Genomic DNA, 24,261 nt, shown 5'->3' with positions numbered 1-24,261 from the left:
GAGAGCTGAGACCTCCCAGAAGCACCAAAACATGCTGAACTAGGAGACTTCTGTTCATTTCCCAGCCCCTGTGACTGTTCAGTGTCATGTATTTAATAGGTGTAAGAGCAGCAGACTAGACTGCAAGGTATCACTTATCTTGCTAAAGGAGATACTTCCAAAGCTGCTGCAGCACAGGGCTTCTATGTGGTTTCTTAAGTCTGAAGTTTCTTGTTCAACTTTAGTGAAAAACAGTTGCTACCAAAATGTATTTTATTTTAACAGGATAGTTAAGAGTGCTATAGATATCCCCAATTAACATTTCCATTTTCTCTTGCAGTCACACAAAGTCATCTTGCTTCCATCTATCATTGATCAGAGGCCAGGAAATCTTAGTTCAAGGTCTGTGAGAAACTGATTTTTACAAAAAGAGACATGTCTAACTAAAGATCTCTGCCAATCCAATACAGTACAAACAATCTGTGGTTAACCAAGTTAGGAACACCAGAATCATTTTATGCCAGGTAGAGCAGGTGGTGTTAAAATTCCTCTTCAGCTTGTTTGGATCGAGAATGTTTCAGTTCCAGCAGTCTCTGCACCGTGTCTGCAATTGTACGCTCACCATGCACCTTGTTATCTCTGGTACGGATGTTAACTGTTCCGCTGGCCTTCTCCTTCTCACCAACAACTAGAAACAACCAAGATGCAAAGGAATGAACTTAACTTTTAACAATCTATACTGCCTATGAATTCCCTTAAAACACAGGCATGTTAAACAAGCATTCTAAAAAGCATACAACGCAACACCATGAAATCCTTGTTCGCCCTCCTCCCAGCTCCCCTAACTTAGATCTGTGAGAGCTAATAGCCTTGTAGTAGCCTAGTTTTAGTATATGATAAACAGCAATTTAGCAAAATATGAGTAAAGAAAAGAGTAAACTGCATAAGCCAGTAAGAAGACCCACATAGTTGAAATGAAAAATAAATGTAGGAGTATTCTATGGGCAAAGGTTAGAAACACAGTTTGACTGTAAATAATCAAGAGCTATTTGTTTGCTTTACAGAAACAAGACAGCTTACTGGCAAAGCCCAAAGCAATTTATTTAAATTAAGCATTGATAGATACCAAGACCGTATCTGTATATCTCATTACTAATAAAAATTTATGTAATCTACTTGCAGGTAGGTATGAGAAATTGCATTTCTATACTTAGTGGGAGATTGCTCATCTGCAGGTATCTGACAACTTTTGGAAACAGCCTCTGAACATAAGTTAGGTGAGATTTTTTTTCCTGGTAGGCTGACCATTTGTTTGTGGTCTTCAAGGTAAAATGTGGTTGCATCTTATCTGTATCATATGCTTAAAGTTTTAAATAACAGAAGAACTTTATTCATGATTCTGTAAATTACGGTGAGAGTAGAGTTTCTCTCTGATAGACTCCTTCAACTTTTGTGGTTTGCCCACAGATGTAAGGTCAATGCTAGAGCTCAAGTTAAGTACATGACTTTAGTGCTGCTTCAAATCATGTGCTTCAGGGTCAGTTTCTAATTGTCCCTGCATCACCTTTTCTTGCAAGTCTCCTCAGAGCTCAGAAATGCACCGCAGCTGAATGAAGTGAACTTAGGTTACTACTTTTACAATTGAAATGAAAGCATAAATTACTTGGGGGGAACAAGAAGGGGAAGGAATATATCACAATCACAATTAACAATCTGAGTGACAAGTGACAGTAGATTTAACGTGTCCACACCGCTGATCAGAAAACAGCAAAGAACTTTTTCTAAACCAGCAGCAAAGCCTTGGGCCACACAACAGGGACCTCCTTTCACTAACAGCTGTACATGCAAGGGCTGCCCATCAGGTATACACGGGAGGCTATCTGCAATGGAGAGTCTGAAGGAGCAAAGTGAGTTAAACACTACCACCTGCTCAGAGCACCTGTCTGAAAAAGTCAGACAGAATAAGGTAACAAATTCACTATACATTACCCAGAATGAAGTTATACTGTGCAAGCTGAGCATTTCTGATCTTCTTGTTCAGTGTGCACCCAGGATCTACATCGATATCTGCCATTAACCCAGCATCATGGAATTGCTGTCTGACCTAGGGAAAAAGTATTTAAACTGTCACAATGGGATAAATTGTGATGATGAACTATTTGTGACCTGTAGAGTTAAGCCAGTCAAGCTTATCTGACCTCCACTAAACCAAAGACATTGTCATTGGCTTGAGCCTTGGCAATGAGCCTAGTTAAAAGAACAAAACGAGGCCAGCTATCGTACATGTACACACACATTAAATCAGTGAGCAGTGATGTCAATACCTAATGTTTCGGGCTGAACAGTTACTCTGGTTTGATACTGTAAATGGTAGCACTGTGGTGGGGCTTTCAATTAGAAGATTTTTTTTTTTTTTAGTTCCTAATTTTGCAGACTTATTTATGTATCATGGGCTTGAAAGAAATACAGAAAAGCATCTGCTGAATGCTAAAGATAAGACCTATCTTTATCTTTCTTACTGCTCTGCAGGATAGATATGGCTGCAGTAGACTGGAACTTGAAGTGTAAGATAATTTTTCCCTCTAGCTGAAAATCTGAGCTTTCCAATAGTAAAAACCTCACAAAGATAAGTATTTGATGTTTGGGCACCCAAAATCTGTTTTAGTATCTCTTTAAAATCCTTCTAAAACTTCAGCAGCTTATTATCATTGTAATATATACAAGTGATACAATGTAATACACAAAGACTTATAATATTTATCTCAGAAAAATACTATTAATAATTAATGACTGAGTATCTCAACTAAATACAGCATTTCTGAAACTGGGAAAAAAAAAAATCCCCCCAAAATATACTTCACCTTTTGAGCATATTCATCACATGTTGGTCCTACTGGTACCACCATTACCTGCTGTGGGGACAGCCAGAGTGGCCTTCAATAAACAAATAAAAAAAGTTATATAGCTTTTAGTATTTTTCAGTACGGAAAATGCTGTTAACAGATGAGACTAAAATCTGCATGAGAGATTCATTAAGCCAGCAGCTTAGATTGCGTTGAGATGTGATGACAGCCCTATGCTCCAGTTACAGCTTACCTTCCAAAAAACTTGAGCGTCTAAAAGAATCGCAGTGTGGGCAAAAGTACTTTTTGATCTGAGGATTCAAGCTGTGTTTTACAACAGACAGCAACTCATAAATGACTTGCTGATCTTGCTACTAACTAATCATGGGAAAATATTTAATTGTTGAGCCTTGTTATAGTCAGAGGGGTCATCCCTATCAGGTTGTATACATGTTCCTGATGTTCTATACATCAGGTTTCCAGGCTGCATTAAAAAAGGGGCGGCCAGGAGGGAGAGGGAGATGATTGTCCCCCTCTACTCTGCTCTTGTGAGACCCCACCTGGAATACTGAATGCAGGCCTGGGGCCCCCAGCACAAGAAGGATGTGAGCTCTTGGAACGGGTCCAGAGAAGGGCCACTAAGATGATCAGAGGGCTGGAGCACCTCTCCTGTGAAGAAAGGTTGAAGGAACTGGGCTCGTTTAGCTTGGAGAAGAGAAGGCTCCAGGGAGACCTCATTGTGGCCTTCCAGTACTTGAAGGGAGCGTATAAACAGGAGGGGGAACGCCTGTTTACATGTGTTGGTAGTAATAGGACAAGGGGGAATGGTTTTAAACTAAGACAGGGGAGATTTAGGTTAGAAATTAGGAGAAAGTTTTTCACTCAGAGCGTGGTGAGGCACTGGAACAGGTTGCCCAGGGAGGTTGTGGATGCCCCATCCCTGGAGGCATTCAAGGCCAGGCTGGATGTGGCTCTGGGCAGCCTGCTGTAGTGGTTAGCAACCCTGCCCAGAGCAGGGGGGTGAAACTAGATGATCTTTGAAGTCCTTTTCAACCCAGGCCATTCTATGATTCTGTGATTCTATACCGCAGCAGATACAGGAGATTACCATGACTCTCTGCTGTGCGGCACAGCTGGAAGAGCAAGGTGAGAGATACACACCTCAGACAGATGAGCTGTATGCTGCACATGCAAGAGTGGTATCACGTGGAGGCTACAAAATGTAGAATTATTTAATACCTGAAGAAAGGGGTTCAGAAGGAAGTGTCTTGTGTATACCTATAGCATGCCTCTGTAGCAGGGAAATAAAATGAACCCTCTTGACTCTTGTATGCTAATTTATCCTCCATTTAAAAGTGTTTGGTCAAAATCTACTTTCCACTGTTACCATTTGCCTCCATAGTTTTCAGTTAGAATGGCGATCATTCTCTCCACAGATCCCAGGATAGCCCGGTGAATGATAACTGGTCTTGTCTTGTCATTACCATCGTGGCTGTGAATAAAGTTAGTTACACATATAAGTGTTGGAAAAATTAAATTATACAGCAGTTAAGATCCCCAGCCTCTGCGCTTACCTGACAAAGGTAAGGTTAAATCTGACTGGCAGCTGGAAGTCTAGCTGGATTGTAGCACATTGGTGGTAGCGGCCGATGGCATCTTTAATCTGAATGTCAATCTTAGGAAACAAAAGATTGAAACTTTGTAAGAGTTTATGATACAAGCATGTCACTCTGAAAGCAAACTCTCTGTTTTAAGACAGAAGCTTTTACTCATATAGTAGAGGAACTATGTATGTTTTTTGACAACATACTTTCACTTCAGCCTATGTTTTAAAATGATTTGCAGGTTCTGATGCAAACAGCATTAGAACTAAAAACAAGGTAAGCAGGTGGAGAGACATTACTTCACGGTGGACTATATTGAATACCTCAATATTTTCTGTGAGTTTGCTTTGTTTTTCATGGGACTTTCATGAGTCTTTTAACTGAGTAAATTCAGCAGCACGTCAAGGGAGGGTGTGCAGTTGTGGGTGTTGGCTCAGAACTCAGCAATAATCACCAAAAATCCTGGACACAGGATACACACCCTGTTGTTAGGTAGTCCACTTACCAACAGGGATCTTAGTGACACTTGGTCTGCATGTGAACATCTACAGTAAAGACTGTTCTATCTATTGCACCTTATACTTTAATCCTGGATACACTAATGATAGAAGTTAGACAAGTAGACAGCTAGAAAACAGTTAATTTATAGTATTTGAACCTTACTTATTTAGTGAGTTGCCCTCTTTTTCATCATTTTACTGGTCTGGCTATATGTTGGGGCTGTTTACCTTATTTTAACTTATGTACCAAATGAACAGATCACTGTTTTACTCACAGAAGCAATAAGTGCCTTTCAAAAGTCATTTAGCTAAATAACTGATCAAAAATTTTGCATTCAGAAGCCAGTTTATCATAGTTCAGCTACTCACCAAAGAGTTTCTATCCAAATAAGTCATTACCAATCATCTTTAATTCCAAATCATCCACTTAGAGAGTAGGAAAAAAAATATTCCAAGTTGGTTTAAAGGTTCCCTGGATATAGAGCTTCACTTAACAATGCAACTTTAACCAGTTTCCATTAAAATCATTGCAAAAAGCTACATATTTGCTCACTTTACTTTAGCTAGTGTATTAGGAGCAAATGTAGGGCTCACAAAGTGTCCTTGTGGATATTTGCCTCCTTTCAAATGAACTGAGGAAGTTACTAAATCTTGTTTGCATTTCAAGTTATGATTAGCTGTTACAACACATTCCACCTACAACCTATAAAGTGAAATTGATTCAATTAGCATACAGAGAAAAAAAAACAGAACTAGTTTACTAGACTGATTATAAAGCTAAATAAAAGTTACGTCTATTGGGGAAATATTTACAAGCAACTTTGTAAGGTTCTGTGTCCTTATGCTCAAATATATCAAAATTTCTGGAAAGTTCTACTTAATCTGTGCAAACAGGAAGCAGAGCAAAGCAAAGAGCTTCCTGAGGAGGAAGCTCTTAAAGAGATGCAAAACCAGTGCAAGGGTCTTTATTAATAACAAAACTCACTAGCAAAACTCAGTGCAGCTACAGCTACAAAACCATGCCAACAAATGAAAGATTTTTTTTTCCAGAAATCTGTTTAATAAACAATGTTAAGGTTATTATTGTTTTTCTCTTTTTTTTTTTTTGTAAATATGAAGACAGGGTTAGGATTTCCTTTTTGCTTGCTTTCTACAAGATTATTGCATTAGGATTCACTGATCACCAAAAGGATTACTTGTAATGCAGCAATTGCTTTGGTTATACTAATCCAACACTGCCACCTCCTGTTTACATCTCCCACTAAGCTACTCAGCTCTGCTTAAGCAGCAAATAGTTTGTGTGTAAACTGGGTTTGATTAATTAAACGAGTATTAAAGCTACGTAAAAAAAATAAAAATCACAGAATACTTTCCCTCTGTCAAGTAAGTCAAGAGTTTATGTAGCTGGGAAAACAGACAATTCTAGCCAAACAGCACCATAAAATATTAAATAACTATATAAAACAAAACAAACACAAAAACAAACAACAACAAAAACTTTCCCTTCCTACTCAACAAGTCCAAGTGCAGGGTGCTGCACCTGGGTCAGGGCAATTCCAGACACGAGCACAGACTGGGAGAAGAACCCACTGAGAGCAGCCCTGCAGAGAAGGACTCGGGGGTTCTGGTGGATGAAAGGCTCAGCATGAGCCAGCAGTGTGTGCCTGCAGCCCAGAAGGCCAACTGCGTCCTGGGCTGCACCAACAGAGGGGTGGGCAGCAGGTGGAGGGAGGGGATGGTGCCCCTCTGCTCTGCCCTTGTGAGGCCCCACCTGCAGTGCTGCGTCCAGGGCTGGGGCCCCCAGCACAAGAAGGATGTGGGGCTGTTAGAGCGGGTCCAGGGGAGGGCCACAAAGATGCTCAGAGGGCTGGAGCAATTCTCCAGTGAAGACAGGCTGAGAGAGAGAAGAGAAGGCTCCAGGAAGACCTCACTGAGACATTTCAGTACTTAAAGGGGTCTTATAAGAAGGATGAAGAGAGATTCTTTACTCAGATGGATAATGATAGATCAAGGGGGAACGGCTTTAAACTAAAAGAGGGTAGGTATAGGTAAGATGTGAGGAGGAAATTCTTCACTGTAAGGGTGGTGAGGCCCTGGCACAGGCTGCCCAGAGAAGCTGTGGATGCCCCATCCCTGGAGTTGTTCAAGGCCAGGCTGGATGGGGCTTTGGACAACCTGATCTGGTGGGAGGTGTCCCTGCCCATGGCAGGGATTAGAACTAGGGAACTAGATTTAAGGCCCCATCCAACCCGAGCCATTCTATGATTCTATGATCCAAGCCTTGCACTTGTAAAGCCAACAATCTCAGTTTGTACCAATTTCTCACTTTAAGAATCAGTTTTGTTCTGTATCCTCCAGCCAAAACTAAATAGCACCAATGCTTTAAAAAGACATACTGACACTGAAAAATTTAGCTACTGCATTACATTGGAAGGGAATGTACAGAATAAGTAGAAAATAAAAGCTGTCTTTACCAAGAAGATCATGAACAAAACCCAAGAGCATCACCATAGTATTTTCTTCCCCTTTCTCATAATAAGATATAAAAAAAAATGTGTTAACAGCACTGTGTCCATCTGTATTTATATAATTAACTGAAAGCAGAATTCCTTTTTCTTGGTCAGGTATTTATGAAGTTGCCTGGCAAACACTCTGCACAAATAGATGCCTAACACTCGTCTTTCTGGAGATATCTGCTGTTAGAATGATTTTATGAAGACAAAGACTTCCATGTTTTCCTGCTCCTCTGACGTACTGAGAAGAACAGTATTTGCATGCTACCCCCACCACTAAGATTGCAGTGGCACGAATGGAAAGCAAGGAATTGTATAAGCTTTTGTCTACCTCATTGTCCTGGTTTCAGCATCAACCAGGACACTCATCCAAACAGAATTAAAAGCTTCATCCAGCTAGAAGTCCATTGCAACATACTAACCTTAGGTCCATAGAAAGCTCCATCGCCAGGGTTCAACTCCCACTTCTCACCAAAGTCATTCAGGCTGTTTTCCAGTTGCTAGAGTTAAAGGACATATACACTTAAGTGTTTCTCATTTGTTTCCATGTTACAGCATCAGGTCAGCCTGCTGCTACAGACATCTAACACTACCAGACTTAAAGTATTTCCCCATAACTATTGCAACACATTCCTATCCACCTCATTACTTTTCTGAAAAAAGGTGAGTTTTGGAAGAGTCCCAGCTAAAATAAATAAGTTTAAATAATTTACTCCAAACTTAAACAAAGCTGATGTATATATTTTGGTAGAGGTCAAACATGCAGCATTAGCTAAGATGCAAGAACTTTTTATGATAGATTCAAAGTTTGTAAATCTTGAGAGAGAATCCATCCCTTGTACATATAGTGTCTGTTCTTGCCCTGTCTTCTGCTAACCTCTGAATCTGCAAGGGCTAACACTTTAATCGTGAAAACAGCCAGTTTTTTGGAAGACTGTTCAGTCTTATTATATATACCGGGGCTGCCAGAATTGGTTCTCTTCATCTTCCCTCTCCCCTCCCCCCCCTTCAAATTTTCAATCAATTGAAAAAAAAGGAGACATAATTTGATTGTGACATGGAGATCACTTTTGCATGGAAAATAATGATAGGCATGTAGTGAATAAGAAAGCTACTGCTAGTACTCAGATGGAATTGAAGGGTGTTATTAAGTTACATTTCTCAGGTAACAGGCTGCAACTGTTACCTCCCAGAAGGCAGTATGTCCTTACAGGACTTCCAGCTGCAACCTCGTTTTCATATCGAAAATTAATAAAATTATTTACCTTTTCAGCTTCATTCCACACTTTGATATCTCCCAGGTACTTTTCAGGACGAGTGGAGAGATTCAGTTTAAAGGAAAATCCAAAGACATCATACACAGAACGCAAGAACTGCAGACAGCTCTTTATCTCCTCTTCAATCTTCATAAGAACGGAAATAAAGTCTCAACTATAGAAAATTCAACTATTCTGATTTTATTACCCAATTTCATTTAACAGCAACCCATACCTGCTCCATAGCACAGAATATGTGAGCATCGTCCTGCTGGAACCGACGTACTCGAGTGAGTCCTGTGAGAGCTCCTGACAGTTCATTGCGATGCAGAACACCAAAATCTGCCAACCGTAATGGCAGCTCACGCCATGATCTTGGACGATGATCAAACATAAGGCTGAAGGAAAAAGTTTATTACTTGAATAACAGGCATTACTAAATGCCCATGAGGTCAGTGATGTAACCTGAACACAGTCATTTACAACTATTTTTTTCAGTGAAAAAAAACAAAAACACAAAACCCAGGTACTCTGTTATAGCTGATATGCTTCCCCCACTTCACACAAAGAAGGTAACAGCTCCTGAACTGAGCATTAAAACCTGAATGACTAAATTGCAGCAAAATTGACAATGCTCTGGTAGCTGGTTTAGCTATCCAGAGTTCTTAGCACCAAGGTAAGCTTCAGTTCTAAAACACAACCACTGTAATAATGGAAAAATGACATTTCTCAGGGTGTCAATAGAGAGAGCTCATAGGCACCAAGACTCATAACTACAACGCTCCTGAAAACGTCAAATATGAGTGCCTTAAGATGGCTATCTGTACAATTAAGCAGAAAAGGAAAACTGTGTTGTGTTTTTTTTTTTTTAATCAATCTTTGATAAATTGTATTTGCTGCTATGTGTATTTACCAGTGTCCTGGACAGTTCATAGGCTTCAGAGCAAAGATTTCTTTCTCTACTTCAAAGGAAAACATGTTGTCGCTGTAATGCTGCCAGTGCCCTGAAGTCGTCCATAGTTTGCTGTTGAAAATATTTGGAGTGACAACCTCCTGGAATCCACGTTTTCGATACTCACTCTAAAACAGACCCAGTACATAAAATAATTAATAAGCAAACAAAAGTAATGGTATGCAGCCCTTGATCTGCAGCCATAAAAACATGGAAGTGCTGCCTTATTGAAGTCCGTGACTCAAGAAAATAAATAAAGAAAAACAAGATGGAGATTGCAGGATACCTTCCTTCCACCAGCACCACCCTTCCCCCAAACAACTCTGAGCAAGAAGAACAAGTTCCCTCCCAGCAAGCAAAGCAGCAGTCTCTCATTAATCAATGACACTTGGTAGTACATCTCAGCGCAAACATAAAGTAACAAGACACAGATTTTTATGTATTGCAACAGGTAGATCAGGATTTTTTTTTTCATTTTTATAATAAATAACTCTACAAGGTCAAGTTAGATACATTTATCAAATCAAACCAACATGGATTTGTGGAACGACTGTACTGTGAGTTTAGCTGTACTTTTAGTTGTCAAAGAATCCATACTACAGATTATCATTATCACTGCTTTAACTGCAGGTTAATAAAGTTTTAATAAAAACATAACTCAGCAGAGATTGTTAAAAGACCAACTCTAAACAGGTTTCTTTAGTACCATGGCTTACAGAACTAGGATATTGAACAGCCCTTCAATTCAACTCAATTTATCCTATTACACTGTTGTATACTGTCACACATTTTTCTAAAGCAATTTCTTCTAAAGATTTCCAAAAGACATTACTTACCCGGATGAATTCAATTAATGTGTTATATATGTAAGCTCCTTTTGGCAGGAAAAAACAACTACCAGGGCTGAGTTCATGAAAGAAAAACAGTTCTTGGTCCTGCAGAAAAATAATATTTGGAAAAAAAATTAGTAGTTGTACAGCCATTTTTTTCACTGAATATTCACAAATTAATTGCTACTGACTGTGCATCACCAAAGTTAAAAAAATAAATAAATAAAAAATCTTCATATTGAGAACAAGCTGTAGCAACCCAGGTAGGAATGAGCATTGCCTACAGACTGAAGTGGCATGTTTTGCATGCCAAAGCATTCAGGTAATGTACTGTTTAATCTGTGGACGAAGGATATTATGTTTAAAGAGAGAAATCTCTAAAGATAAGTTGCTTACTTTAGGACTTTTGATGCTCTTCAACGGAAAAGCAGCTGGCTTTGAAACTTGACTGAAAATACTGACATGTCACATCTTGGTTGTGGCAGTCAAGTGCTGTCTTTGAGATGCTTCTAGTTATGAGGTCATGTATACAGTGTGTTTGTGAAATACATTACCAGACAGACTGTCTCACCCGCCCAATTTTTCTGTGATCTCTGCTTTTAGCCTCCTCCTGGAACTTCTCCCACTCCTTCAGCATTTTTGCATCTGGGAATGAAATTCCATAAATGCGCTGGAGTGATTCCATATCAGCCTTGCCTTCCCAATAGGTAGAGGAATTCTGCATGCAAAAAAATAAATGAAATGATGAATAAAAGGAGTAGCCTCCACATTTTACTACTACCGCCTGTTGTGAAAAGGCATGCAATCATTAACAAACCTCTATACATAACGTAGAGTAACTATGGCACAAGGAGAGTTTTAATCATAAATACATAGCACTGATGAGAAAAGCACACAAAGAAGAGACAAATAGAATATGTAAAAATGTTTTTGAGCTCTACTTAGGTCTTTTTTTCTTTTATAGCCCACTGTCTCTCTCTGTAGCCATCTATTCCAAATGAACTTTTCACCCTTGGCTGTAACCATCAGCTGAGCAAAAACTAAAAACTCTAGCTGATACAGTTTAACCAAGAATTAAGCCAGACTCATTTTCTGATCTGTGCTAGAAGTGCACGCCCTGGCCACCTAGTTGGTCTTCGCACCACATGAACATCATTCTTGTAGCACACAACCCTTCACTAATTGGTTAAATTGAATTTGTGGCCAGGCTATCCACTTTGCATTACATTCTTGGGTAATGTGCTGTCATATTGCCCAAACACAGTAACATGCTTTCAAACGAACACATTTTTCTAAGGTAGTTTCGGCCCTTACCTTATGAATTTTTATGGTCTTTATCTTGCCAGTATGTCTGACATGAGGCCCTCTGCATAGATCTATCAAGGGGCCACACCTAAGAACAGGAAAACATTCATTTAGTATATTTCCTCCTAGCAAGTTTTATCCAGTAATATTATTATGCATGTATAATCACCTGTATACTGTTGTAGTTGGAGTATTGACCTTCTCATTCAGGATGCGACACTTAAATTTGTTATACTAAGAAAAAAAAACAAACACCATACATATTTGTTAACTCCTTGTTAAGCAGTAAGGCTGACAAGCAGTTTAAACTATTTGCAAACCTGATGCTATACTACATCACAAGAGGATTATGCAAGATAGCTGTATAGTATTGGTGCTCCAGTCAAGAAGAGTAGCAGGCTGCCCAGAGAGCAGCTTGTTCAGTCTCCATACTTACAAGTTTTAAACCTCCAAGTCCATTTGGAACCCAAATGGACAAAGCCCCAGGAAACCTGGTCGACACTGCCCTGTGCATGAGATTGAACTGAAGACCTGCTGAGGCCTTTTCCAACCTGAATAATACTATGAGTCTCCTGATGTTTTAGTAGTGAAAACTGAGTATCTCTGAATGCCAGAGAATTATTTACAGCTAGGTACAAAAGAGAAAGATCAGCTTTTATTGTTGCTTGGAGCTTCCCAGAAATCTTTATTCTTAAAAAAAAAATAAAAATGTTGTATGAAGCTTACTGAGAGCATCACAAATGCAGCTGTAGCATCACCATGGCATTTTACTACAGCCAATATAAAACAGGCACATAACAGCACATGATCTGAATATAACTGCAAATTTACATCCATGTGAAATAAACGAGGAATGTGGATTCAAAAATATCACCAAGGTCACCCAGCAGAAGACCTACAATTCTTACAGTTGCAGAAAAACCTAATGCGTGTTCCCGAAAACTTAAATGATGCATTTGCTCATTTTTTTTGGTTAAATGTCACATATGAGTCTGTAGGAACACAACATCTCTAAAAATTAATCTGACAGACCTTCTACCACTAATAGAACACTTGGCTAACTGTGTGATGATAGTAACAATATTATAAAACAGCCTACCTTGAACATTTCAAGTAGTGTTTCCTTCTTAACTTCCAGTCTTTCAAAGGCTTGTTTTTCCTTCATGATCTTTTTGCATAACGTTTCCAAAGCAGAGAAATCATTACTTGATACACCCCTAAAATAAACACACGCAGAAGAACGAATCATTCTCACTTTCACTTGCAATTTCTGACCTGGTTGCATTGTACTGGTTTGTGGCTGGGACACACTGCAAAGAACAAACTCATCTTCAGCAGTGCAGATGACTTTGTTCCGGGAATAAGAAAATAACAGAAACCTTGCTCTGACTGCCATATCCCTACTCCTGAAAAAGAAAAAGAATATAAAACCTACCCTTCCTCAAGGAACATGTCGTAATAAAATCCATTTTCTATTGGTGGACCATAGCACAAACATCCACCGTAGATTCGCTCCATAGCTTCACCCATTATGTGAGCACTTGAGTGCCAGTATACCTATTGGAAGTGAAAAAGAGGGGTCAAGTATGAATATGCACAATGCATTTCTGAGTGGTTTAATTAAAAACTTTTTTTGAACACTTGCTTTTAGGGGTACTTGATGCAGATCCCACATTACAGCAGTCATCAGAAAAGCCCCAAAACACTCCCATCCTAAGCATCAACACTTCCAAAAAGTAACACTGGAATATTGTTTTCTGCCTGGTAGCAAATAATTCTTAGTTTCAGCAACCGTTGAAATGATTAAATTTTGCCCAGAAGTCAGGAAACTAACCCAACAACTTTTCTTCTTTACTGTTAACTTCAATTGATCAGCTCTGCTGACATACAGCATAAAGCTGACAAGGTGCACTTTCAACATAAGGCTGTGGTCCTGCAAAGACTTTATGCATGGCAAGTCCTGCACTGATACAGAACAGTTCATAAAGTTAAAAACTGTGCTACATCTTGTAGTGCACTTGACGTTCTGACGAAGTGAAACAAAATCTGCAAGGCTTCAGTCTGCTTTTATTTGCACGGATCAGAAGACATAAATATCACAAAAGCCATCATTTAGTCAGGATGAAAACCCTAAGTTTGAATGCAAGACATCTGTGACAAGTTTGCAGCTTCTTGTACCAAATAACTTTTTCTAAAGACAGAATTAAAAAATTTGGCTAGATAATGGCTATCTACATTTAGCTGAATGAAGAGCCAAAATAAAGTATGTACTTCTGTATGTAAAACGAATAAGAGCAGCTTACTCAGCTCTTTTATGTCTGTAGACAGTACTTCTGTACTCAGCATTGCTTTTGCTGTTAAGCTAAAGAGGTCAGCTCAAAGGACCTACTTTACGTTAACATGAAGGTTGAAAATATAACAGACTTGGCATAAACTACAGCAATGGCGAGCAGAATTGTCAACTAATACAAAGCAGAATGTACAGTATCTGCAGTATCAGCTGTGTATGTATCTACACAGCAAACCTTTTCTCTCCTCCTCCTCCTCTTTTGAGCACAGTAAAGATGCTAACAACTACTGGAGGCTGGGTTTAGTGAAAATCTAAAAGCAAACAATTTTAATTAGACGATACTCACTGCTTGAGCCTCTTCATCTTCAAACTTGAGCAGCTCCAGGGTACAGTCCTCCTCCAAAGGACGGTCTAGATCCCAAACCGTCTTGTTCACTTTAGCAATAACAGTGTTGTCAGCTAAGCCTTGACTAGAGAATAAATACATGGTATGTAATTATTTCAAATCAGAAGGTAGAAACAAGCCAGGTTTGCCCTCCATGTTGAATAAGATTTTCATGAGTGCTCAGAGTGGGTACAATGCTGTAAACAAATTCCAAATGGAAGAGCAGTTTAGCCAGTCCTGAACATTTATGAAAATCCTATTCACATCTCTTCAGAGATGTAGGAGGAATTCTGCATTGTATACTAGACATTCATGCACTCATCAACGTATTTAAGTTAGAGGCAAAGTCCTAACCTGACTTCAAAATCCTACTGCAATAAAAAACAGAACATCTCTTTTAAAAATTTTCAGATACCATTTCTAACGTAGTGACTTCACAGTTTTATCTTAAGTAGGCAAAAAAAATTCCTCGAGCCCAAAATCACAAAAGCAGAGAGGGTTCCAATAACATGACACGAAAAAATAATCAAAAAAAAGGTATTGCACCTCTAGGAATCACCCAGCTTTCATAGTTTTGACTGTTAGGGTGGTCAGTATGCATTGTTCAAATCCTTCCCAAAGCACACTTGAGTCCTCCAAAGCTGTGCCATGCTCTTTTTGCCAGGTATTTCCCATGCAAGTAAAATTGCAGTTAAGCAAAACACTCTCATAATGTTACTGCACTCTAAAAATCAAGTGAAACATCACCCAAATCATCTTCCTTCCCCAGACCCATGCAAACTAATTCTGCATGTGCTAACATTAATGATCACAGGCATGACTTGCAGATGTAGATCTGTATAAAAATTAGTAAGTGTACCACAGAATAGAATCATACCTAATTCCACAAGCAATTTGATAAGGAGTTGTCTTCCAGGACTCAGCATCAACCTGCTTGCCATCAGGTAATGTAACTTTAATGGGTTTACTGTCATTAGCAGCTCTTTCTGCAAGGAGTGCATCATGTTCAGCTTTAAGTTTATTGTACATCTCTAAACGCTCATTGATAAATGCAGGCCAGGGATTTAGCTACATATCAAGAATAAAGAGAAAGAAAAATGCAATAGATTATTAGAGTACTCTAATATCACATTATGTCAAGAATATAAACAGAATGGATGTACTTTTCACAAGGAGCTATGTGACTATATCTATAGTTATATGTGTGCTATATCTAACAAGCAATCATTATCAGTAACTAATAACTATATAAGACTTCAGCTTAATAATTAGCACTTTGAAATGCACCGCTGTACAACTGTTTAATTAACTATAGATATGTTAACAAGCCACTACATAGTTTATTAAACCAGTGTTTAAATTGATTTATTAAACACTGGTTTAATAAACTACACAAGGACAAAAATAAATCTGAAAAGAATGTAAAAGTTCACCATAAAAGCAGATTTTTATTATTATGTGAGAAAACTCGTGGAACACCTCTAGTCCGAGCCACCTGGAGAGGAAGTGACTCTGGTCTACGTGTCACATAAAAGATGTCAGGCTGTCAGCTTGCACATACCCCAGGTCATACAGCTACAAGGCCAGCTCAGCTTAGTGCTGGCTAGCAGCTGGCCCTCATCGTTCACAGTCAGAGGGATGCATTTACTCATACCAACCCAAAACACGGAAGAGAGCACATCTTTTGAAGGCTTCAATCGCTGCTGAGATCTGCTGCCCACCTCCTGGTGCAAGTGGGGGGGCACAGCGAACAGCATCAGGAAGCAGCAACTGTGGAAATCTCAGCTGCTCCCCCATTACACTGATATAACTTGCTGTCAAAGGCAACAAAGCAACTTCAAGGCAAACTTTGCTTTAGTACGAAATAGTGGGGAAAGGCCTCACTGAAAGGATGGATAAAATAAGTCACAGGGATGCACCGCAGCAAGGCCAGCAGCACACAAAACCAAGGGACTGCGTCTCTCAACACCCCACGACCCCAGGGCTGCTCACCTCCGTGCGCCCTTCATCGCCGGCCCCTTCCTTCGTTTTCTTCTTCCCGCAGTCTGCCTTTTTTTCACCCCCAGCATTCACCTAGGGAAGGCAAAAACCGTTTCCTCACATGCCAGCAGCCGCTGCGAGCCGCCCCAACCCCACGCACCGAGGGGCACCCACTCCGCCGGCCTCTTTTATTGAACATCGTGCCAACCCCACCGCCTTTCCCCGGAGCTGGGGGGACAACACCGGGTCCACTTGATGGAAAAATTTCTTGGGGACAGCCCCGGCTTCCCCGCCAGCACCCGTCCTCCCTCCGGAGCGGCCGCCCCTCCCCAGACCTGCCGCGGGGACTGCCCGCCTCAGCGCAGTCCCCGGGAGCAGTGAGGGGGAGCCGGGGGAAGCCGGGGCAGGCGGACCCCGGTGCCCCCCTCGCCCCCAGCACGCTGCGGGGCCCACCTGGCCATCAGCCCCCGCCATTGCCACCCGCCGAGCCAAGCCGGCACCGAGAGAGAGAGGGAGGAGCGGGAAGAGAAGGGAAGGACCCCGCGCAGGCGCCTCCCGGCACCGAAGCTGATGCAACCGGAGGCGGCTCCATAGAGCCGAGCCAATGGGGCCGGTGGGCAGCACCGGGCAGGGCTGAGACCGGCTGAACAGAGCCGAGCCGGGCCGAAGAAGGACGGGGACGCTGGGGCGTGCGGGCGGCGGGAGGGGGCCGTGGGGTGGCGGCTGGCTGGGGGTGCCCGCAGCTCAAAATGGCGGAGCTCCTGTCAGCAGCCCTCAGGGCGGGAAGCGGGGTCGGTGTCTCCGCGTCCCTGCTGCCCTCTCGCCGGCAGCCTCCCCCTCCAGCAGGGCGGCAGGACCGGGGAGGGAAGCACCCGATACACCTCCGGGGCTCCCCCAGCTGGGTGCTTTGGGGCTGACCCTTCTGTCTGATCCCCAAAGCCGGAGAGAGTCACTCAAGGATGGATTAACAAATTATTCGGAGTGCTATTTGCAAAGGAGACCAACAAAATCTAATTGAGCAATGTCCAATTTCCCACTAAAAAAAAAAAAAAAAAGTGGAAGAGATTCTGAAGAAATTCAGTCATAACCTGGGCAGGAAGGTGCTGAATTGCTGAATGGAGGGTCAGACATGGACCGCAGGAGTCTGCTTCACTTAGCTCTGTCCTGAGGTCACTGACTTCTCTGAGAAACGGGCATAATATTCAGGCACAACTTTTTGCTCTTGTAACCTTCCTCCCCTTCTTTCCCTGGTGTTGTTTTTATGTAAAAATAAATAGTATTTCCATTTATGCTCTCATGGCAGCCATGGGCTCCCAGAGCAGTCGTATGTCTGGTTAAACTCAGGCAGTAGCTAAGTGACCTGGTTTAGGAAAGGCATTTGTTACAAAACTCCACATTTTAAAGACATCCAGGTATAGACGACTCCTTATTTGGAAGGGGCCTTTGAAGAGTCGAGACCAGAGGTCAGGCATACAGCTGGGCTTGGACCTTTGCCATCGGCAGGGTGCCTGACTCTACTGCCTCCTCGTGTACAAAGATGCTTGTAGTAGCAGCTTCCTCTTCATCTGCAACAATGCTTTGGGGTTTTCAAGTATTTCATTCAGTTAAAGTGTTCTTTGGTGGATGTAAGAGCATCTCAGATTGTATGGCCTTAGGTGCTGTGAGAAAAAAGTTCAGAAAAGATAAGCAGTTTTGCATGGTTTTCTCATAGTGGTTATGTACGAGTGAGGGACGGTTTTGAGAACATGACCACATTACTCGATCACAAATGTAGGAACCTAACAAGTAATGCAAATATTTTTTAAAATATTCAAAAGGGAAGGTTTAGTAAATATGAGTTTAAAGATGGAAACAGGTCTACAGAATAGACCTGAATAATTTGCTGTTTAAAAGTAAAACGTGCAGCATAAATACTGAGAGAAAAAAAATCTTAAACAGCTACAATTAATAATATATACAATGGTCTGTAGCAATACAGCGTTTAATAATACAGAGAAGATTTATTTTTAATACTAATTTTTAGATTTGCACTATCTTCTAAAACACTTTTTGTGGTGAAGAATTAGAACTGAATAAAAGAGAACACATTGCAAAACTTATAGGTAAATTATCTTATCCCTAAATGAACAAAAACCTGTACTGATACTGTTAAGGAGATGACAATAAAATGATTAAATATTTCAAAAGAGATTGGAAAAACTGTAGGAAAACTGTCCTTTTTTTTTCCAGAAGATGGCAGCAGCGAAACACGAAGCGCTGGAAAAAAAAATTACAGAGGATGCCCTGTTCACAACTCTCAGCTTTAGATAATGGGATTTATGGCATAGAACACAAAAACATGAATGAGTGTTTTCCTGGCTTTGCTCTTAAACAGAATAATCAAAGATGTTTGATTAGACTCAAGTGGATTCCAAGTCACTATAAATTAATTTCAGTGTGTTTCAGTGATTATCAACAGGTGAATGTCTGGATGTCTCTGCTTAATTTGAAATTTGTTGGAAGAAATTGTTGGAGAGTTTGACTGGAATCATGTTATTTGGTTTATATTTTGTTTAGGAAAACTAAAAATAGCAGCCAATCAAGATAGAAACGAAGCATGAGAAGAGTGAAAGAGAATGAGAAACAAGTGAAGAGGTAAATGAAAATACAAGGAACAGAGGAAAGTGAAAGGGGTGCTTTTTGTAATAATATTTTACAGTCTGTAACATATGTACACCATCTACTTGCACTATCTTTTTAAAGATACCAATCTAATTTACGATACAGCACTGGCTTTTCTCTAAAGAAAAGTGTCTAGTTTTGTTTGTATTTGGTATACATTAAAGCAGTTCTATTCACTGTAGAGTTTTTCCTAACTTTGTATACTCCTAACTAATCTAAAAATCAAACATTATGAAAGCCACCCATTTACATCCAGGGTTTAAAATACATTATTAGAATCAAAGTCTAGCAGACTGCCAGAAGCCTACATCGAGGCAAGAGCTATCAGCCCTCATTAAAAAATAATGCAAACATGGGAATCTCAGTGTTGAGAATCAAAATCTTTTTGTGCAGTTTTCTGCTGTATTAATTTCACCTGGGCTGATTTAACAAAGCAGTAGACTTCTCGGAAGTCTAGTAGAGTGAGCATAGAAATGTGGATTCAGAAAGTTAATACTTGAAGTTAAAGGAAAATTTCAGAAAGCTGTCATTAAATGTAGAATACCTGTGAAAATAATTGCAGTTCTGATTCAAATTGGCACATTCTAGGAAAACTGAATCAAAGCCTTTGCCTTTTGATATTTATTCAATTTTCATGGCTTTGTTTTAAAAAGAAAATAGGTATATTTTTAGGAGGATAAGAAAAAGACTGGTCTTTCATGCAATGGAGGGACACAGTTTTAACTTTGTCTCTATATCTAGGACAGCTTAATATACAATCACTGCAGTACATAGTCTAGTAGTCTTTATGGTGCCACAGGGTTTGCCTAAGTCTACTAAGCATTATTCTACTTCTTCCAGAAGAGATGCTTCTTTGTGCTTCCCAGGGAGAAAATCCTTTCTGATAAGAGAAACCCCCACGCTGACCATTTGTAGACTGGAAGCATAGTCTATACAGTGACAGCTTGTCCCACCTGTGTCCCAGAATGCAGGTCCTCTTCAATTTTCCTGCTTGCCACTCTTTCTTCATACCTGCAGCTGGGGGGATAATGCTTTTAAATTACTCAGTACTGAAGGGAGATACAGATTCAGTTTGTTCTCTACCACCAGTTTTTTTTTGTTTTTTTTTTTTTGTTTGTTTGTTTGTTTGTTTGTTTTGTTTTTTAATAAAACACAGTAAAGTTGTATTTGGCCAAACAGAGACAGCATCCAGTTTCATAGTTACAGATACTAGGATCATAGGTTAAAAACTTTAGGTGAAACTTAAAACCAGGCTTCACTCCTAAGATTACTTGGGCCTTTTAAACATGTGAGATGCCGGGTGATTTTTTTTTCTTTTTCTCTAATAAAAACTAGATTTGACCTTTTGCTTCTTTGTAACAAGCATACCAGTCATAACTCATGTCTCATGTTTCCCTTGTATCTCAGATTTAACTGAGATTTAACCGTACTTCAAATTTCACTTCACTTGGCTGAAGTTTTAGCATATATACAGTTGTCAACAATATTTTATCTCCCAGCATGAAAAGTAGTAGGTGTGCATTCAGTCAAACTCAGATCTTTCCTATTTTCTTTTCATAGAAATTGTGCATTTCATACTGTTAACCCAAGTGACATATCCAGGATTAGGATACTTTTCCAAACGTTAACATTTACAATAAAATGTCACCTTCACAGTATCAGTAAAAAGATTTGCACTTTAAAATATGAAGGGAAAAAAAAAAGCAGTAAAACCATTTTTTGTTTTTCATTGAAAATTTTTTTTCACTACTGGTCTCAGAAAGAGATACACAGTCTACATTTGTATGGATTTGTGACTCATGCTCTGTTCTCCACTCTGAATCTTGTGAGTGGGCTGTGAGATGAAGATTCAGAGCTCCTGCCTTCCATTTCCTATTTTTTGGTGAAGGTAAGGCTTTGTCATTTAAACTAACAATTTAACTAGACTAAATCAGTTAAAAAGGCAAATAAGATGCTAGCATTGTTATACACTGAGGAAGAGGGATGATAAACTGTAAAAATTAAAATCACGTCTTTAACTATCTTTAATCACTACTTAAACTACTACAATGAACTGATGTAGAAAATCCAATTGGTATTTTTTTCCCCATATTTCTGGCTCTTGGACACATCCTTGGTTTTTGTAGCTAATTTTAAGTAACTTTTACCATAACTGAGAATCACCAAGTTATTCTACTACCAAAAACCTCTTTGGTCATATATGGAATTTTGCAGAAACTTATATGGTGATCTTTTTTGTCCCTAGCAAAAGATTTTGGAACATCATGTTTCATTTTAGTGTTCATTTCAGAATTTGAATTCTGAAAGAGTGGTTTAATCAATTAATAATTAGTTATTTTAACAAATATATATATAATTGTAGGAATGGAATTCCAAATTCTGAAGGGTTTCTGTTTCCCATAGATGATGCTGATATTTTTTTTTCTAGAAAATAATATTTTCTGTGCCTGTAACAGCAGACCATGGATATACTTCCATAATACCTGTACAATGAAAAGTTAAATTTAGTAGATTATGTCTACCATAAAAAACAATAAGCATGATCAGACATCCTTCCTGACACTCTTAACAGAATAAGTTGTGATTTGCATACCATGGACACCAAACTGTTCCTTTACCTACTGTATGAATCGCACAGAATTGTAGGGGTTGGAAGGGACCTCAAGAGATCATCGGGTCCAACCCCCCTGCCAAACCAGGTTGCCTAGAGCAGGCTGCCCAGGTAGGCGTCCAGACTGGCCTTGAATATCTCCAGAGAAGGAGACTCCACAACCTCCCCGGGCAGCCTGTTCCAGTGCTCCATCACCCTCACTGTGAAGAAGTTCTTTTGCATGTTGGTGCGGAACTTCCTGTGCTCTATCTTGTGGCCATTGCCCCTTGTCCTGTCCCCACAAACCACTAAAAGAAAGGTTGGCCAAACCCCTCTGGCTCCCACAGTTAAAATATTTGTAGACATTAATAAGATCCCCTCTCAGTCTTCTCCATGCTGAACAGACCCAGGTCCCTCAGCCTTTCCTCATAGGGAAGATGCTCCAGGCCCCCTATCATCTTTGTGGCCCTCCGCTGGACTCTTTCCAGGAGATCCCTGTCTTTTTTGTACCGGGGAGCCCAGAACTGGACACAGTACTCCAGGTGAGGCCTGCCCAGGGCAGAGTAGAGGGGGAGGATCACCTCCCTTGACCTGCTGGCCACGCTCCTTTTAATGCACACCACGATCCCATTGGCCCTCTTGGCCACCAGGGCACACTGCTGGCTCATGGCCAACCTGTCGTCCACCAGGACCCCCAGGTCCTTCTCCTCAGAGCTCCTCTCCAGCAGGTCGTCCCCCAGCCTGTACTGATACGTGCGGTTGTTCCTTCCCAGGTGCAGGACTCTACACTTGCTCTTATTAAACCTCATTTGGTTTCTTCCTGCCCATCTCTCCAGCCTGTCCAGGTCTCGCTGAATGGCAGCACAGCCTTCTGGCGTGTCAGCCACTCCTCCCAGCTTTGTGTCATCGGCATACTTGCTGAGGGTAGACACTATTCCTTCATCAAGGTCGTCGATGAAGACGTTGAACAAGACCGGACCAAGCACCGACCCCTGGGGAACACTGCTAGTCACAGAAACTGAGCATGAGCAGTCATGAGCAGAGCCTCCGACAGCATGGCAGAGGCATGATGATGCAGCACATGGAGGAGTTTCATATATAACACAATTAGATGGAAGAAATGTGTTTCTAGAGTCATTCATTTGGTGCAATCCATAAACATCCATTTTCCAAACTCAGTTTCTTACCGCAAGCAATCTCCATCATACTCCATAGCACTGGAAATGATCTCCAGCTACCAAAGAGCAAAGAATTCTTGCTTTAGCTTCTCCAGCACATGCTCTCTCAGAGGGTTTGGGGAGAAATGGCAGACAATGCAGGGAAAAGAGATGCTGAATTCTAAGTTTTTGTTTCCTTTCACCATATTTTTCATTGCAGTTATGACTTAATTTCACACATTTTCAGTATAATTTATTTTATTGGCAAAGTATGTCCTTGCTCTCTCTTTTTAGACATGACTCAAATATTCTGGTGATCTTCTCATGATCATCACTTTTTAATGATGTTTCGTGGACACATTCCAATAACATTGGTTCAAAACACAAGAAAGCTGAAGCAAACAATACCATATTCATTGTGATTTTTGTCAAACCACTTGTGATGAGTTATATAAAGGCTTATTTTTTGTGTCTTTTTCAGTTGGAAGTATTTAGAATCTTACTTAAAATAATACTGAACTGAAAAAATATTTCAAGTTTTTATAACTACAGGGATAGAGGGTAGAGCACTCTTCTTTGTGGTAGCTGCCAGAACTTGGATTCTTGAAGGACTCTGCTGTTAGATATTTATATAGGGAAAAAGATATTCTGAGGGGAGATAAAAAGTTTGATTTATTCGCAGTTTACCTGGAAGAATGAGGAGGGATGTCTTGGCAATAGTACAGAACAGAAAAAAAAACACCTGATCACTATCTTTAAAACATCTGTTCCATATGGAAGGACCATAACATCTCTTTTTGATCTTCTCTTTCCTAGACTAAGCAAACTTAACTTTTGAACCTGTCTTGGGGGACATGCTTCCAGACTCTTGTTCTTCCCTTCTGAACTCTCCAGTTTATCTGCTTTTCTCTCAAAACATAATGCTCAAATCAAACATAGTGCTCCAACGGAGCAGAGAGGGCTATTACTCATGCCTGACATAAAGCACTTCTGCTAATGTAACAGCACCATGTTGCTCACTCGCCTTTAGTTTGTGGCTCGTTAGGATGACCAAAATATTTTCTGCAGAGCTATTCTGTACAGTATTCTGCTTTTCTCTGCTTTTTATAGCTTCCTGTATGCCAAAGCACTACACATTATTAAACTGATTGACTTCCAACTACCTCTTGTGTTCATTATGACGTTGAAACTGTCCCCATGATCTCCTTGTCTCTAAATTGGAGAGACATGGACTTGACAGATGGACCACTCAGGGGTCCTGGAGTCCTGCACCCAGCTCTGGGGCTCCCAATAAAGAAGGACATTGACTTCTTGGGACGAGTCCAGAGGAAGGCCACAAAGGTGACCAAAGGGCTAGAGCACCTCTCCTATGGAGACAGGCTGAAGGAGTTAGGGCTGTTCAGCCTGGAGAAGAAA

The 24,261-nt window shown here is 40.4% G+C and overlaps 1 protein-coding gene across 1 annotated transcript; it reads right to left on the bottom strand.

The window, feature by feature from the left end:
• Positions 1–234: 234 nt before the first annotated feature.
• TARS1 (threonyl-tRNA synthetase 1) lies at positions 235–17,040 on the bottom strand. Its single transcript, XM_080574250.1, has 19 exons — positions 16,891–17,040; positions 16,450–16,530; positions 15,335–15,525; positions 14,419–14,542; positions 13,218–13,339; positions 12,882–12,999; positions 11,952–12,016; positions 11,792–11,870; positions 11,049–11,195; positions 10,484–10,582; positions 9,609–9,775; positions 8,931–9,093; positions 8,705–8,842; positions 7,862–7,939; positions 4,397–4,497; positions 4,210–4,314; positions 2,841–2,913; positions 1,969–2,083; positions 235–667 (listed from the first exon to the last, which is right to left on the bottom strand). The coding sequence occupies exons 1-19, from the start codon at positions 16,909–16,911 to the stop codon at positions 519–521; spliced, it is 2,136 nt and encodes a 711-aa protein (XP_080430376.1). The 5' UTR covers positions 16,912–17,040; the 3' UTR covers positions 235–518.
• Positions 17,041–24,261: the final 7,221 nt, after the last annotated feature.

The sequence above is a fragment of the Anser brachyrhynchus genome, assembly GCF_964034855.1.
Source record: "Anser brachyrhynchus genome assembly, chromosome: Z".
Classification (NCBI taxonomy): Eukaryota; Metazoa; Chordata; class Aves; order Anseriformes; family Anatidae; genus Anser; species Anser brachyrhynchus.
Note: the sequence above shows the minus strand (reverse complement) of the source record. Positions and strands in the feature narration are given on the sequence as shown.